An 18,265-nucleotide genomic window follows, 5' to 3' on the forward strand; every position below is an offset into this window, starting at 1 on the left:
TCCTGTCTCCCAAAGCTACCAGCTCAGTTTTGACCTCACGGATGGCAGAGGTCAGATCTTTAGAGAGTTCAGATTTGAAGGCGGAAAGAATCTGGCAGAGGGATCTCACGGTTAGGGGGGCATCCGACTCGCAGTCTACTCCCGATACTGAAAGAGCCGTGGACAGGACGCTAGATCCCAAGGGGTCTAGTATGGCAGAGGGGGATGGAGCATTTTGTAGAGGGGAGATTTGGAGGGACTTTCGAGGGGGGTAGGAGACTTTAGGGGGTATTATCTCCTTGTTTTTTTTAGGAGCCATTTCTCGTCCGTAGCAGCGCACCTAGAAATCACAGAGAGACGTGCTTCAGGGGAGGGTCCAATCAGCTGATAATAGTGAAACAGGAGAACTCAGTCACATTGATGGATTTTACGTGTTATTCAGACAAACATGAGTGGCGGCAGGCAGGTTGGAGAGCGCTCACATTGTGGAGGTCTTGTAGATATAGGGCACTGAGATCATAGAGCCGGAGGGTATGATTACAGGAACAGATCCAAGCTGGGCGGGATGCCAATCAGGTCTGCTAATCCAGAGGGGTGTGGAATCTCGTTCCGTCCCGAGGGCGATGCGGCAGGGGTACTGGGTGTTCTCTGGCCTCCGATCCCGTGGGGTCTGGGGTGGTCCGTGTGTTGGGTGCAGGGTTTGGTGTTCGCCGCACGTAGCCACTAAAACTTCTCCTCTGACCCTTCTCTGGAGTAGGTGCTGGCTTCAGGGGATAGTAAATTCAGCCCCTCCGATGTTGGGGTATGAGGGAAAGCTGGGATGATGTCTGTGAGTCCTCACAGATTGGGACGATCAGAGGGGGAGAGGGGGAGGGCAGCTGAAGAATGTCCTCTTTTCGTGGGTGTCGCCCGCCGGCGGACACTCCACCAGGTTGCTACGGCTTCCGTGTCGCCCGGGACCTCGCAGGGCCACTGGACGTGCAGGTCCAGGTGTATCTGTGTGGCTGGAGAGGTCAGTAGTGCCCGGAAGGCGGGGACGGGGTCAGGTGTGGGGGGTCACGCGGCGGGTCGCCGAACGCTATGGTGTCCCCTTGGTGTGCGGGTCCCCGAGGCCAGGGCACCTCGGTCAAGCAGGAGGCGAGGCGGGAGGTAAGCAGGGTCAGCGGGGTATGAGCGGGATGTGTTGTGCGGCTCCTCTTACCTCCGATCCACAAGATGGCCGCCGGCAGCAGACGGGCGCGTCAGGCAGGCACCCGGAGAGTTCAGCGTCGGCTGTGGAGTCAAGTAGCGGTCCCGCTGTAGGTCTGGCCGGAGCTTAGATCAAAGGTGTTGCAGATCGTTGGTGAGCATAGGTGGGGAGGCACGTCTTCCCGCAGTTCGTCTGGGCCGTCGCGCGAGTCTGGAGCCCGAAGTCGGGCAAGCTCCAAACTCGAGGCCCCGGTTCTTAATTGCGGAGTAGGCCGCGGGCAGGAGAGAGTCACAGCGGCCTCCAAATTGAGCCCCCTTATCCAGCATGTAACCCACAGCCGTGGGATAGGTGTTTTGAGGGGATCGGGAGAGAATTCACCTTTAATAATAGGGTTTCTGTGCCGGCTATTGCAGGAGCTCAGCAATAGTAAGACTTCTCTCTACAGCGTCCAGGCCACGCCCCAGTCCGACATTTTTTTTTTAATGTCGGACTGAGATGGTCGAAAAGGGGGCCAAAACCTGACGGTTTTGGCCCCGATTTCGACACAAGCACATGGATCAGCAGCTATACCGCCGATCCACGTGCTTTTCAACAAGTCGAATTTCTCAACTTGTCAAAAATATTGAATAGGTTGGAACCACTTCCGACCTAAAAAAAAAGTTGAAAACTGCAGTCTTTTCGACAGACGGCAGCTTTCGACATCAATTGAATATACCCCATATATGTTTATAATGTTTACTATGTCAAAATTTAAATAAACATTTATTGGGGGGGGGGGTAGTTTTACATTACAGATCTTTCAAATCGGTGTAAACATACATGCACAACATGTCATATTATCATCTGATCTGTAATATCATGGAAGTAAACAAAAATTAGGAAAGGGGAAGAGGAAATGACAAATATAAGTTCTAAAAATGTAAATCAATTGATGAGTATTCACATGCCTTAAGACCCATACCTTATAAACCCATGGGAATGTAGGGTCTGCCCAACAAGAGTAAACAAGATAGCAATTAAACTAGTCAACCCTGAGAGCGAGGCTGACCCCTAGGGACAACAGTTGGAAAAACAGTGGGGACCTAAAGGAAGGGTGTCACCACCTCCTCAAGTCTAGGCGTTGCCTGAACCTATACGAGTTGTATAATAGTTTTACCAGGCTGACCATTTGCTCAAGGGAGAAGATGGGGACATAGAATACATAAATCCTACAGTTCCATTTCAAAGCTACAGTGAACATTAGAAATGATCTTCGATAATCTAGGGGGATCTGCCCTTTTCTCTAACGTCCTAGTGGATGCTGGGAACTCCGTAAGGACCATGGGGAATAGCGGGCTCCGAAGGAGGCTGGGCACTCTAGAAAGATCTTAGACTACCTGGTGTGCACTGGCTCCTCCCACTATGACCCTCCTCCAAGCCTCAGTTAGATTTCGTGCCCGGCCGAGGTTGGATGCACACTAGGGGCTCTCCTGAGCTCTTAGAAAGTAATAGTCTTAGATTTTTTTATTTTCAGTGAGACCTGCTGGCAACAGGCTCACTGCAGCGAGGGACTAAGGGGAGAAGAAGCGAACTCGCCTGCTTGCAGCCGGATTGGGCTTCTTAGGCTACTGGACACCATTAGCTCCAGAGGGATCGACCGCAGGCCCAGCCTTGATGTTCGGTCCCGGAGCCGCGCCGCCGTCCCCCTTACAGAGCCAGAAGCAAGAAGATGGTCCGGAAAATCGGCGGCATGAAGACTCTGTCTTCACCAAGGTAGCGCACAGCACTGCAGCTGTGCGCCATTGCTCCTCTCACACACTTCGGTCACTGAGGGTGCAGGGCGCTGGGGGGGGCGCCCTGAGGCAGCAATAAAAACACCTTGGCTGGCTAAAATACCTCAATATATGGCCCCAGGGGCTATATATGAGGTAAATACCCCTGCCAGAATTCCATAAAAAACGGGAGAATAGGCCGCGAAAAAGGGGCGGAGCCTATCTCCTCAGCACACTGGCGCCATTTTCCCTCACAGCTCCGCTGGAAGGAAGCTCCCTAGCTCTCCCCTGCAGTCTACAAAGGGTTAATAAAGAGAGGGGGGGCACTAAATTTAGGCGCAGTATACATTATATATAAAAACAGCAGCTATAGGGGACATAACTCAGTTAGTCCCTGCATTATATAGCGCTCTGGTGTGTGCTGGCATACTCTCACTCTGTCCCCCCAAAGGGCTTTTGTGGGTCCTGTCCTCGTTTAGAGCATTCCCTGTGTGTCTGCGGTGTGTCGGTACGGCTGTGTCGACATGTTGAATGAGGAGGCTTATATGGTGACGGAACAGAGGCCGATATATGTGATGTCGCCCCCTGTGGGGCCGACACCAGAGTGGATAGATAGGTAAAAGGTATTAACCGACAGTGTCAACTCCTTACATAAAAGGGTGGATGACGTAACAGCTGTGGGACAGCCGGCTTCGCAGCCCGCGCCTGCCCAGGCGTCTCAAAGGCCATCAGGGGCTCAAAAACGCCCGCTCTCTCAGATGGCAGACACAGATGTCGACACGGAGTCTGACTCCAGTGTCGACAAGGTGGAGACATATACACAATCCACTAGGAACATCCGTGACTTGATCCCGGCAATAAAAAATGTGTTATACATTTCTGACTTTAACCCAAGCACCTCTATAAATTGGTTTTAGGTTTGGGGAGAAAAAACAGGCAGTGTTTTGTTCCCCCATCAGATGAATAAATGAAGTGTGTGAAAAGCGTGGGTTCCCCCGTTAAGAAACTGGTAATTTATAAAAAGTTACTGATGGCGTACCCTTTCCCGCCAGGAGGATAAGTTACGCTGGGAGATATCCCCTAGGGTGGATAAGGCGCTCACACGTTTGTCAAAAAAGGTGGCACTGCCGTCTTAGGATACGGCCACTTTAATAGGTACCTGTTGATAAAAAACAGGAGGCTATCCTGAAGTCTGTATTTACACACTCAGGTACTAGACTGAGACCTGCAGATAGTGCTGCTGCAGCGTGGTCGGTGACCCTGTCAAACAGGGATACTAGTTGGCAAACATAAAAACATATTAAAGACGTTGTCTTATATATGGTGGAGGCACAGAGGGATATTTTGCCGGCTGGCATCCAAAATAAATGTAATGTCCATTCTGTCAGGAGGGTATTAGAGACCTGTCACTGGACAGGTGATGCTGACTTAAAAAGCGCATAGAGAGCCTTATAAGGGTGAGGAATTATTTGGGGATGGTCTCTGGGACCTCGTATCCACAGCAGCTGCTGGGAAGAAATAATTTTACCTCAGGTTTCCTCACAGACAAAGGTACAGTCCTTTCGGCTTCAGAAAAGCAAGCGGGTCAAATGGCGCTTCCTTTCTGTACAGAGACAAGGGTAGAGGGAAAAAGCTGCACCAGTCAGCCTGTTCCCAGAATCAAGATTCTTCCCCCGCCTCCTGTGTGTACACACCATGACGCGGGTGCTCCACAGGTGTAGCCAGGTACGGTGGGGGGCCGTCTCAAAAATTTCAGCAATTAGTGGGCTCGCTCACAGGTGGATCCCTGTTTCTTTCAAGTAGTATTTCAGGGGTACAAGCTGGAATTCGAGATGTCTCCCCCCAGCCGTTTCCTAAAATATGCCTTGCTGACAACTCCCTCAGGCAGGGAGGCTGTGCTAGAGGCAATTAATAAGCGGTATTCCCAGCAGGTAATACTCAAGGTGCCCCTACTTCAACAAGGACGGGGTTACTATTCCACACGGGTTGGGGTACCGAAACCGCATGGTTCGGTGTGACCCATTTTATATTTAAAATCCTTGAACATAAAAAAATTCAAGTTCAAGATGGAATCGCTCAGGGCGGTTATTGCAAGCCTGGACGAGGGGGATTACATGGTATCCCGGGACATCAAGGATGCTTACCTGCATGTCCCCATTTACCATCCTCGCCAGGAGTACCTCAGATTTGTGGTACAGGATTACCATTACCAAGTCCAGACACTGCCGTTTGGACTGTACATGGCACCGAGGGTGTTTTATCAAGGTAATGGCCGAAATGATGATACTCCTTCGAAAAAAGGGAGTTGTAATTATCCCGTACTTGGACAATCTCGTTATAAGGGCGAGGTCCAAGGAGCAGTTGGTAGTCGGGGTAGCACTATTTTGGAAAGTGCTACAACAGCATAGTTGGATTCTAAACAGTCCAAAGTCACAGCTGGTTCCTATGACACGTCTACTGTTCCTGGGGATGGTTCTGGACATAAACCAGAAATAGTGTTTCTCCCGGAGGAGAAAGCCAAGGAGTTGTCATCTCTAGTCAGAGACCTCCTGAAACCAAAATAGGTAGCGGTGCATCATTGCACGCGAGTCCTGGGAAAAATGGTAGCTTCCTACGAAGCAATCCCATTAGGCAGGTTCCATACAAGAACTTTTCAGAGGGACCTGTTGGACAAGTGGTCCGGATCGCATCTTCCGATGCATAGGCTGATAACCCTGTCTCCAAGGACCAGGGTATCTCTACTGTGGTGGCTGCAGAGTGCCCATCTTCAAGAGGGCCGCAGGTTCGGCATACAGGACTAGGTCCTAGTGACCATGGATTCCAGCCTTTGAGGCTGGGGGGCAGTCACACAGGGAAGAAACTTCCAGGGACTTTGGTCAAGTCAGGTTATTTCCCTACACATAAATATTCTGGATCTGAGGGCCATTTACAATGCCCTGAGGCCAGCAAGGCCTCTGCTTCAAAACCAGCCGGTACTGATCCAATCAGACAACATCACGGCAGTCGCCCATGTAAACCAACAGGGCGGCACAAGAAGCAGGATGGCGATGGCAGAAGCCACAAGGATTCTCCGATAGGCGGAAAATCATGTGTTAGCACTGTCAGCAGTGTTCATTCCCGGAGTGGACAACTGGGAAGCAGATCTTCTCAACAGACACGACCTCCACCCGGGAGAATGGGGACTTCCTCCAGAAGTCTTCCAATAGGATTGTACACCATTGGGAAAGGCCACAGGTGGACATGATGGCGTCCCGCCTCAACAAAAAGCTATAAAAGATATTGCACCAGGTCAAGGGACCCTCAGGCGATAGCTATGGACGCTCTGGTAACACCGTGGGTGTACCAGTCGGTTTATGTGTTCTCCCCTCTGCCTCTCATACCAAAGGTACTGAGAATAATAAGAAGGCGAGGAGTAAGAACGATACTCGTGGATGGCCAAGAAGAGCTTGGTACCCAGAACTTCAAGAATTTATATCAGAGGACCCATGGCCTCTGCCACTCAGACAGGACCTGCGGCAGCGGGGGCCCTGTCTGTTCCAAGACTTACCGCGGCTGCGTTTGACGGCATGGCGGTTGAACGCCGGATCCTGAAGGAAAAGGGCATTCCGGAGGAAGTCATTCCTACGCTTACTAAAGCCAGGAAAGAGGTTACAGCAACTCATTATCACCGCATATGGCGAAAATATGTTGCATGGTGTGAGGCCGAAAGGGCCCCAACAGAGGAATTTCAACTAGGTCGATTTCTGCATTTCCTGCAAGCAGGAGTTAATATGGGCCTAAAACTAGGCTCCATTAAAGTACAGATCTCGCCTCTGTCGATTTTCTTTCAAAAAGAACTAGCTTCAGTACCTGAAGTTCAGATATTTATAAAAGGAGTGCTGCATAGTCAGCCCCCGTTTGTGCCTCCTGTGGCACCTTGGGATCTGAACGTGGTGTTGAGTTTCTTAAAATCACATTGGTGTGAACCACTAAAAACCGTGGATCTGAAATATCTCACGTGGAAGGTGGTTATGTTATTGGCCTTGGCTTCTGCCAGGCGAGTATCAGAATTGGCGGCTTTGTCTTGTAAAAGCCCTTATTTGATTTTCCATATGGATAGGGCAGAATTGAGGACTCGTCCCCAGTTTCTCCCAAAGGTGGTGTCAGCGTTTCACCTGAACCAGCCTATTGTGGTGCCTGCGGCTACTAGGGACTTGGAGGACTCCAAGTTGCTAGACGTTGTCAGGGCACTGAAAATATGTTTCCAGAACGGCTAGAGTCAGAAAATCTGACTCGCTGTTTATCCTATATGCACCTAACAAGCTGGGTGCTCCTGCTTCTAAGCAGACTATTGCTCGTTGGATTTGTAGTACAATTCAGCTTGCACATACTGTGGCAGGCCTGCCACAGCCAAAATCTGTCAATGCCCATTCCCATTCCACAAGGAAGGTGGGCTCATCTTGGGCGGCTGCCCGAGGGGTCTCGGCTTTACAACTTTGCCGAGCAGCTACTTGGTCAGGGGCAAACACGTTTGCAAAATTCTACAAATTTGATACCCTGGCTGAGGAGGACCTGGAGTTCTCTCATTCGGTGCTGCAGAGTCATCCGCACTCTCCCGCCCGTTTGGGAGCTTTGGTATAATCCCCATGGTCCTTACGGAGTTCCCAGCATCCACTAGGACGTTAGAGAAAATAAGAATTTACTCACCGGTAATTCTATTTCTCGTAGTCCGTAGTGGATGCTGGGCGCCCATCCCAAGTGCGGTTTATCTGCATTACTTGTACATAGTTATTGTTAACTAAATCGGGTTATTGTTGAGCCATCTGTTGAGAGGCTCTATTGTTTCATACTGTTAACTGTGTTTCATATCACGAGTTGTACGGTGTGATTGGTGTGGCTGGTATGAGTCTTACCCGGGATTCAAAATCCTTCCTTATTGTGTACGCTCGTCCGGGCACAGTACCTAACTGAGGCTTGGAGGAGGGTCATAGTGGGAGGAGCCAGTGCACACCAGGTAGTCTAAGATCTTTCTAGAGTGCCCAGCCTCCATCGGAGCCCGCTATTCCCCATGGTCCTTACGGAGTTCCCAGCATCCACTACGGACTACGAGAAATAGAATTACCGGTGAGTAAATTCTTATTTTCCAATATTGGGCTAAGACAGCTCTGGTAGCAATGGGTATATGTCCTATAATGTATGTATTTTCACCTTGGAGGGAGAGGGGAAATGGTGCAAAAAGACAATTTCATGAAGTAATGGAAGGGACACATCAGTAACCTGTTTGATCAAGTCAAAAACCTCATTCCGTAGCGGTTTGATTTTAGGACACAGACACAATGTATGAATTAAGGTACCCTCCAAATCACAATGTCTCCAACAGAGCTCAGGCCAGATTTTATGTAATTCATCTGGGGTTTGATAGCGACCATGTATTAATTTAAACATCATTTTTGAATGGTTATGCATCTAGACATCTTAAAAACATTTAAGAAGATTTTGTTCCTATCATCATCTGTCAAGAAGATGTTCAGCTCTGATTCCCATTTAATTTGAAGCTTTGTTTCATCATGAGGGGATCTAAGTTAAAAAACATTTTAAAAGATCTATTTTTGAGGTGACTTTTGTAGAACAAAAATCAGGTAAGGGGATATTCCCCACTAACAGAGAGGTGTGTGTAATATATAGTAGGCCCAACACGTGGGCATTGAATAAAGAAGGAACTGAGGGGGTTATTCAGGTTTGTTAGCAAACAAAAAAAAATACTCTAATGGGCAAAACCATGTTACACTGCAGGTCGGGCACATGTGACGTGCAGAGATTTAGATTTGGGTGGGTTTTGTTGTTTGTGTATTGTACATACTGGCTGCTTTATTTTTACACTGCAATTTAGATTTCAGTTTGAACACACCCCACCCAAATCTAATCTCTCTGCACATTTTACATCTGCCCCACATGGTTTTACCAAGATGAAGAGTTACTTGCTCATTTTTGCTTTACTCTCGCCTCAGAATCAGCCTCAATGTGTGAGGCTGGAAGATGGGAAACCTAACTATACGGTCACACAAAGGGAGTCCGATGCAAAGGGAAGTGAAATTCTTAAGAAACATATTTCCCAAAAACAGATTAATGACACTAAGCATCACTTTCTGCTTTCTCACTTTAATAGAGAGAGAGTACCACATGACAGTCATGAGAAAACGATGAAAAAAGTACAAGGACAGTAGAATAGGGCAGTAGAGTTCAGCAGTAATAGGTGTCAAGCTGTAAACATAGGGGAGCATAAGTGGGACAGGGAGAGCATTGGGGGTTGGAGTTGGACAGGGAAGGGGAAGGACAAGAAGGGGGTAAGAAAGATGGGTCTGATGAGTGACCTGCTCTATGCTTTGATATGCTAAATCTGTAACTATATTCCAAATAGTTGTGTGGTGGCTGATCATCATATCATTAATGTGCATATTTCATTTAATTTATTTAATTTTAATATGATGTTATATTTTGTCCAGGAGGAGTTATAGAGACAAGTTAAAGTTCTGGACGCACAGTGTCTTGGGAACGTTGATTGTGTTTACCGTCATCTCTTTTTTTGCTGAACAGGTAAATTTTACTGTAACCGTGGCACAAAGTTTTTGTTTTACGTTCACTGCTTCTAATCTCCGGGGATATTTCCTGAGTAGGTTTACTAGAATTAGAACTAATTCCAGTGTACATTTACAGCAAGAGACTATGCTATGTGACAAGGTATTTGCATATGTTCTAATGATATAAAGTGCATTAACCGTAACCTGCCCCAAATATTTTTCTAAATTTCAGTGCTGCAGATTCTGAAACTTAAATTTAATTTATGGTTTAATGTTATTTTATGTTTTGTTTTTTAATCTGTGGCCCAGTAATAAAAATTCCCTTGCTGTAATGTTCTTAGAGCTGCTTTAACACCTATAGCTTTAAACAACAATTGCTTTGTGCGACACTGTGATTAGTCTAACAGCCTTGGCTGAAAACAGGGGCTGTGTCATACTTTGCATGGGAGTTGGGGAAGAAGAGGTGATCCAAAGAGCCAGGGAGAAGCTGCATTACCAGACATCAGGGTGTAAAAAAATGATTGTTCAAAAAAAAAAATCGGATTTTTCGATTTGAATTGTTTTTTTTATTTACAGTGCATCCGGAAAGTATTCACAGCGCTTCACTTTTTCCACATTTTGTTATGTTACAGCCTTATTCCAAAATGGAATAAATTAATTTTTTCCATCAAAATTCTACACACAATGGGGGTCATTCCGACCCGTTCGCACGCATCGGTTTATCGCTGCGGTGCGAACGGGTCCGGAATGCGCATGCGCGGCAGCCGCAATGCACGTGCGCGACGTTGCCCGGCGACAGGGGTCGCCGGGTTACATCGCGTCTAACGAAGGAAGCGGTCGCAGAGCGGTCCGCAAAGAAGATTGATAGAAAGAAGGCGTACCTGGGCAGATCCAGAGCGTTGGAGACCGTTTTCGGGGAGTGGTGAAAAAAATGCAGGTGTCTCCAGCAGAACGGAGGGCGGATGTCTGACGTCAAAGCCGGCCCCAGCAACGCAGAGAACGTCGCACAGGGTAAGTAGGTATAGGGCTGGTCTACTTCTGCTTGAATTTTTTTTAGCTTAGCAGGGCTGCACAAGCGATCGCAGCTCTGCTAAGCTAAAATACACTCCCCCATAGGCGTGTACTAGTTGATCGCAGCAGCAGCAAAAAGTTGCTGACTGCGATCAACTCGGAATGACCACCAATATCCCATAATGACAAAGTGAAACGTTTTTTTGAGATTTTTGCAAATTTATAAAAAAAATAGAACTAAGAAATCACATGTACATAAGTATTCAGCCTTTGCCATGAAGCTCAAAATTGAGCTCGGGTGCATTCTGTTTCCACTAATCATCCTTGAGATGTTCCTACAGCTTAATTACAGTCCACCTGTGGTAAATTCAGTTGATTGGACATGATTGGAAAGGCACACACCTGTCTATGTAAGGTCCCACACTTGACAATGCATGTCTGAGCACAAACCAAGCATGCAGTCAAAGGAATTGTCTGTAGACCTCCGAGACAGGATTGTCTGGGGATCAAATCTGGGAAAGGGTACAGAAAAATATCCGCTGCTTGAAGGTCCCAATGAGCATAGTGGCCTCCATTATCCGGAAAATGGAAGAAGTTCGGAACCACCAGGGCTCTTCCTAGAACTGGCCGGCCATCTAAACTGAGCGATCGGCGGAAAAGGTCCCTAGTCAGCCAAGAACCCGATGGTCACTCTGTCAGAGCTACAGCATTCCTCTGTGGAGAGAGGAGAACCTTCCAGAAGGATAACCATCTCTGCAGCATCCACCAATCAAGCCTGTATGGTAGAATGGACAGACGGAAGCTACTCCTTAGTAAAAGCACATGGCAGCCCACCTGGAATTTGCCAAAATGCACCTGAAGGACTCTGACAATGAGAAACAAAATTCTCTAGTCTGATGAGACAAAGATTGAACTCTTTGGCGTGAATGTCAGGCGTCATGTTTGGAGGAAACCAGGCACCGCTTGTCACCAGGCCAATACCATCCCTACAGTGAAGCCTGGTGGTGGCAGCATCATGCTGTGGGGATGTTTTTTAACAGCAGGAACTGGGAGACTAGTCAGGATAGAGGGAAAGATGAATGCAGCAATGTACAGAGACATCCTAGATGAAAACCTGCTCCAGAGCGCTCTTGATCTCAGACTGGGGCGACGTGTCATCTTTCAGCAGGACAACAACCCTAAGCACACAGCCAAGATATCAAATGAGTGGCTTCAGGAAAATTCTGTGAATGTCCTTGAGTGGCCCAGCCAGAGCCCAGACTTGAATCCGATTGAACATCTCTGGAGAGATCTGAAAATGGCTGTGCACCGACGCTTTCCATCGAAGAGCTTGAGAGGTGCTGCAAAGAGGAATGGACAAAACTGCCCAAATATAGGTGTGCCAAACTTGTGACATCATATTCAAAGAGACTTGAGGCTGTAATTGTGGCCAAAGGTGCATCAACAAAGTACTGAGCAAAGGCTGTGAATATTTATGTACATGTGATTTCTTAGTTTTTTTTTTATTTGTAATAAATTCGCAAAAATCTAGAAAAACTTTTTTTCACATTGTCATTATGGGGTATTGTGTGTAGAATTTTGAGGGTAAAAATGAATTTGTTCCATATTAAAATAAGGCTGTAACATAACAAAATGTGGAAAAAGTGAAGTGCTGTGAATACTTTCCGGATGCACTGTAAATTGGATTTTTTTTTATAAAAATGATCAAATAAACCAAGTAAATACAAGAATTCAAAGTTTTTACAATACTGTAACTTTAATATATTTAATTTAAATTACTTTACAGTGTCACCATGAATCATGGCATGGCACAACAAACTCCAAACAGCAGTGATGTTAAAAGTTACAATAGTTGCCAACTGCCTTGTCTGATTTGTAACTCTGAATAAGCCTACACATTAGGTTTATTAAATGCCTTAAAAAGAAACACAAGTTTTTCAGCTTTGTCAGTATCCAAGCGGTTTCTCAGTTTTGACTGCACCAAACCAAATGTGGAAAGTATTCTTTCTACTAACGTTGATGATGGCACAACATCGTGGTCAAACAAGGTCATTAAATGGGATTGCTTTTGCTTGGAACTTGACTAGTGTTGGCCGAAGGGTATTTGAATGTGGATATTGTTATATATACTGTATATATATAATTCTTGAAACACAACTCAAAAAATGACAATTATCAAAGTTAATTTTAACAATACATGAAACACCTTGAATTTTTTTTTGTTTTAATCATGTGGTTTAAATCATTTTTTTTTCTCTTACGTCCTAGAGGATGCTGGGGACTCCGTAAGGACCATGGGGAATAGACGGGCTCCGCAGGAGACCTTGGCACTAAAAAGAACTTTAGGTATGGGTGTGCACTGGCTCCTCCCTCTATGCCCTCCTCCAGACCTCAGTTTAATACTGTGCCCAGAGGAGACTGGGTGCACTACAGGGAGCTCTCCTGAGCTTCCTGTAAAAAAGTATTTTGTTAGGTTTTTTATTTTCAGGGAGCTGGCAACAGGCTCCCTGCATCGTGGGACTGAGGAGAGAGAAGCAGACCTACTTAAATGTTAGGCTCTGCTTCTTAGGCTACTGGACACCATTAGCTCCAGAGGGAGTGTGAACGCAGGTCTCCCCTAGCGGTTCTTCCCGGAGCCGGGCCGCCGTCCTCCTCGCAGAGCCAGAAGACAGAAGCCGGGTGAGTATAGGAAGGCAGAAGACATAAGATCTTCAGTGAGGTAACGCGCAGCGGTAACGCTGCGCGCCATTGCTCCCACGGACACACACACAGCGGACACTGTTGGGTGCAGGGCGTGGGGGGGGGGCGCGCCCTGGGCAGCAATGTGTACCTCGACACTGGCAATAGGTACATACAAATTTTTTTGTATTAATTCAGACCCCCGCCACTGAGGGGGCGGGGCTTCTCCCTCAGCACTCACCAGCGTCATTTTCTCCACAAGCACACGCTGAGAAGCTGGCTCCCCGGACTCTCCCCTGCTGATCACCGGTGACAGAGGGTTTTAAAGAAGGGGGGGGGGGCACATAATTTGGCGCAGTATCTGGGTGATATTTTTTCTTTTCCCAGGGTTATTGGCGCTGGGTGTGTGCTTGCAGACTCTCTCTCTGTCTCTCCAAAGGGCCTTTTGGGGGAACTGTCTCCAGATAGAGTTTTCCCTGAGTGAGTGGTGTGTCAGTACGTGCGTGTCTGAAGCGGAAGGCTCTCCTAGGGATGAGGTTGAGCGTATGAGTGTGGTGTCTCCGTCGGCAACACCGACACATGACTGGATGGAAATGTGGAATATTTTAAATGCAAATGTTAATTTATTGCACAAACGTTTGGACAAAGCAGAATCCAGGGACAGTACAGAGGGTCATACCCTGCCTTTCCCTACGTCACAGGGGCCTTCTGGGTCTCAAAAATGCCCACTTTCCCCGGTAGTTGACACAGATACCGACACGGATTCTGAATCCAGTGTCGATTATGATGATGCGAGGTTGCAGCCAACATTGGCACAGAGTGTTCATTATATGATTATTGCTATAAAGGATGTGCTGCATATTATAGATGACCCCGCGGTGCCTAATCCGAAAATCCACATGTTTAAAGAAAAGAAGCCTGAGGTTATTTTTCCACCTTCTTTTGAATTAAATGAGTTATTTGAAAGTGCTTGGGAAACTCCGGACAAGAAGCTGCAGATTCCCAAAAGGATTCTTATGGCGTATCCTTTCCCGATCAAGGACAGGATACGGTGGGAATCATCCCCAAGGGTGGATAAAGCGTTGACGCACCTTTCCAAAAAGGTGGCGCTGCCGTCGCAGGATACTGCTGCCCTCAGGGATCCTGCTGATCGCAAGCAAGAAACTACCTTAAAGTCAATTTACATGCATACCGGTACATTACTCAGACCGGCAATAGCGTTGGCTTGGGTTTGTAGCGCTGTACTAGCGTGGACAGATACCTTATCTACTGATATGGATACGATGGATAGGGATTCTATCTTATTGACCCTGGGTCATATTAAGGATGCGGTCCTTTATATGAGAGAGGCTCAGAGGGATATAGGCATACTGGGGTCCAGAGCGAACGCTATGGCAGTTTCTGCCAGGCGAGCACTGTGGACCCGACAGTGGTCGGGTGATGCCGACTCAAAACGGCATATGGAGGTTTTACCTTACATGGGTGAGGAGTTGTTTGGGGAAGGTCTCGCGGACCTAGTTTCCACAGCTACTGCAGGTAAATCAACCTTTTTTACCTTATGTTTCCTCACAGCCTAAGAAAACGCCACATTATCAGATGCAGTCCTTTTGGCCGCATAAATCCAAGAGGGCTCGGGGATCTTCCTTTCTTGCCAGAGGTAAGGGCAAGGGGAGAAAGCTGCCAACTACAGCCAGTTCCCAGGATCAAAAGTCCTACCCGGCCTCTACTAAATCCACAGCATGACGCTGGGGCTCCGCGGGTGGAGTCCACTCCGGTGGGGGCACGTCTTCGTCTTTTCAGCCAGGTCTGGATACATTCTCAGGTGGACCCTGGGCAATAGACATTGTTTCCCGGGGGTACCAGCTGGAATTCGAAGAGGTGCCCCCTCGCCGGTTTTTCAAATCGGCACTGCCGACTTCTTCCCCAGAGAGGGAGGTAGTTTTGGCAGCAATTCAAAAATTGTTTCTCCAACAAGTGGTGGTCAAGGTTCCCCTGCTGCAGCAGGGGATGGGCTATTACTCAACCCTGTTTGTGGTCCCGAAACCGGACGGTTCGGTCAGACCCATTCTAAATTTAAAATCCTTAAACCTATACTTAAAGAGGTTCAAGTTCAAGATGGAGTCGCTCAGGGCGGTCATTGCAAGTCTGGAAGAGTTGGTGTCTCTAGACATAAAGGATGCATACCTTCATGTCCCCATTTATCAATATCAGGCGTTCCTGAGATTTGTGGTGGAGGATTGTCACTACCAATTTCAGACGTTGCCGTTTGGGCTGTCCACGGCCCCGAGAATTTTTACCAAATTAATGGCGGAGATGATGGTGCTCCTGCGCAAGCAGGGGGTCACAGTTATCCCATACTTGGACGATCTCCTGATAAAAGCGAGACCGAGAGAACAGTTGCTGGTCAAAGTATCACTCTCCCTTAGGGTGTTAAAACAACACGGTTGGATTCTAAACCTGCCAAAGTCAGTTAGTTCCAACAACCAGATTGCCTTTCTTAGGCATGATTCTGGACACGGAACAAAAGAGGGTCTTTCTCCCAACGGAAATGGCCCAGGAACTGCAGGACTTGGTCATGGACCTGTTGAAGCCAGACAGGGTGTCTGTACATCACTGCACGTGAGTGCTGGGAAAAATGGTGGCGTCTTACGAGGCCATTCCATTCGGCAGGTTCCATGCCAGAACCTTTCAGTGGGACCTTCTGGACAAGTGGTCCGGGTCACATCTACAGATTCATCAGATGATCCGCCTGTCCCCCAGGGCCAGGGTATCTCTCCTGTGGTGGCTGCAGAGTGCTCACCTTCTAGAGGGTCGCAGGTTCGGAATCCAGGACTGGGTTCTGGTGACCACGGACGCGAGCCTCCGAGGATGGGGAGCAGTCACACAGGGAAGAAACTTCCAGGGTCTGTGGTCAAGCCAGGAGGCTTGTCTACACATCAACATTCTGAAATTAAGGGCCATATACAACGGACTTCATCAGGCGCAGACCTTACTTCAAGGTCTACCGGTTCTGATTCAGTCAGACAACATCACAGCAGTGGCTCATGTAAACAGCCAAGGCGGCACAAGGAGCAGAGTGGCAATGGCAGAAGCCTCCAAGATTCTTCAATGGGCGGAGAGTCATGTAAGCGCTCTGACAGCAGTCTTCATTCCGGGAGTAGACAACTGGGAAGCAGACTTCCTCAGCAGACAGGAGAGTGGGGACTTCATCAGGAAGTCTTCGCAGAGATTGCAAGTCAGTGGGGTCTGCCTCAAATAGACATGATGATGGCTTCACGCCTCAACAAGAAACTTCCGAGATATTGCGCCAGGTTCAAGGGACCCTCAGGCGATTGCAGTGGACGCACTGGTGACACCGTGGGTGTTTCAGTCGGTCTATGTGTTCCCTCCTCTTCCTCTTATCTCAAAGATACTGAGAATCATAAGACGAAGAGGGGTTCAGGCGATTCTCATCGTTCCAGATTGGCCTCGAAGGGCCTGGTATCCGGATCTACAGGAAATGCTCTCAGAAGATCCGTGGCCTCTTCCTCTCAGGGAAGACCTGTTACAACAAGGGCCCTGTCTGTTCCAGGACTTACCGCGACTGCGTTTGACGGCATGGCGGTTGAACGCAGGATCCTAGCGGAAAAGGGCATTCCGGAAGAGGTCATTCCTACTCTAATAAAGGCAAGGAAGGAGGTGACATCGAAACATTATCACCGTATCTGGAGGAAGTATGTGTCTTGGTGCGAAGCCAAGACTGCTCCTCTGGAAGAATTCCATCTGAGCCGTTTTCTCCACTTCCTGCAAACTGGAGTGAATTTGGGCCTAAAGTTAGGCTCCATTAAGGTTCAGATTTCGGCCCTATCCATTTTCTTTCAAAGGGAATTGGCTTCTCTTCCAGAAGGCCAGACTTTCGTGAAAGGGGTGCTGCATATTCAGCCTCCTTTTGTGCCTCCAGTGGCACCATGGGACCTTAACGTGGTGTTACGGTTCCTTAAGTCTCACTGGTTTTAACCGCTTCAAACAGTTGAATTAAAGTATCTCACTTGGAAAGGGACTCATCCCCAATTTTTGCCTAAGGTGGTTTCTTCTTTTCATATGAACCAACCTATTGTGGTGCCTGTGGCTACAAGGGATGTGGAGGATTCCGAGTCCCTTGATGTGGTCAGGGCATTGAAAATTTATGTATCCAGAACGGCTCGAGTTAGGAAAACAGAGGCTCTGTTTATCCTATATGCTGCCAACAAGGTTGGTGCTCCTGCATCTAAGCAGACTATTGCTCACTGGATCTGTAACACGATTCAGCAGGCTCATTCTACGGCTGGATTGCCGTTACCGAATTCGGTTAAGGCCATTCCACTGGGAAGGTGGGTTCTTCTTGGGCGGCTGCCCGGGGCGTCTCGGCTTTACAGCTTTGCCGAGCAGCAACTTGGTCGGGTTCAAACACCTTAGCGAGATTCTACAGGTTTGATACCCTGGCCGATGAGGACCTAATGTTTGCTCATTCGGTGCTGCAGAGTCATCCGCACTCTCCCGCCCGTTTTGGAGCTTTGGTATAATCCCCATGGTCTTTACGGAGTCCTCAGCATCCTCTAGGACAGGCCTGGCCAACCTGTGGCTCTCCAGCTGTTGTAAAACTACAAGTCCCATCATGCTTTGCCACAGTTTTGCTATTAAGGCATGCTGGGATGTGTAGTTTCACAACATCTGGAGAGCCACAGGTTGGCCAGGCCTGCTCTAGGACGTAAGAGAAAATAAGATTTTAAACCTACCGGTAAATCTTTTTCTCGTAGTCCGTAGAGGATGCTGGGCGCCCGTGCCAGTGCGGACGACATACTGCAAGACTTGTATATAGTTGTTGCTTACATAAGGGTTATGTTTCAGTTGAATCAGTTTTGGACTGATACTGGTTTTCACAATAACACACATAAATACCGGCCAGTATTCATTAAAATATACATATAATTTAATTAACTACTGGGAAAATCAATATAAATTTATCCCTTTAGAGAGCTGCTAAATCTAGCGATATTACATGAATTAGAGCTGTAGTATTATACTGCAGAGATAACACTCTATCCTTTCTGGAGGCAAATGGTTCGATGAAATTTGCAGAT

The 18,265-nt window shown here is 47.7% G+C and overlaps 1 protein-coding gene across 3 annotated transcripts in view; it reads left to right on the forward strand.

The window, feature by feature from the left end:
• The window catches only part of GNPTAB (N-acetylglucosamine-1-phosphate transferase subunits alpha and beta), a 189,186-nt gene that overhangs the window by 167,471 nt on the left and 3,450 nt on the right, over positions 1-18,265 (forward strand). For all 3 annotated transcript variants that reach the window (XM_063927810.1, XM_063927809.1, XM_063927811.1), the window contains exon 20: positions 9,402-9,492. In XM_063927810.1, the coding sequence (XP_063783880.1) occupies positions 9,402-9,492 (91 nt within the window). The remainder of the gene's footprint in view (positions 1-9,401; positions 9,493-18,265) is intronic.

The sequence above is a fragment of the Pseudophryne corroboree genome, chromosome 6 (assembly GCF_028390025.1).
Source record: "Pseudophryne corroboree isolate aPseCor3 chromosome 6, aPseCor3.hap2, whole genome shotgun sequence".
In the NCBI taxonomy this organism is placed as follows: domain Eukaryota; kingdom Metazoa; phylum Chordata; class Amphibia; order Anura; family Myobatrachidae; genus Pseudophryne; species Pseudophryne corroboree.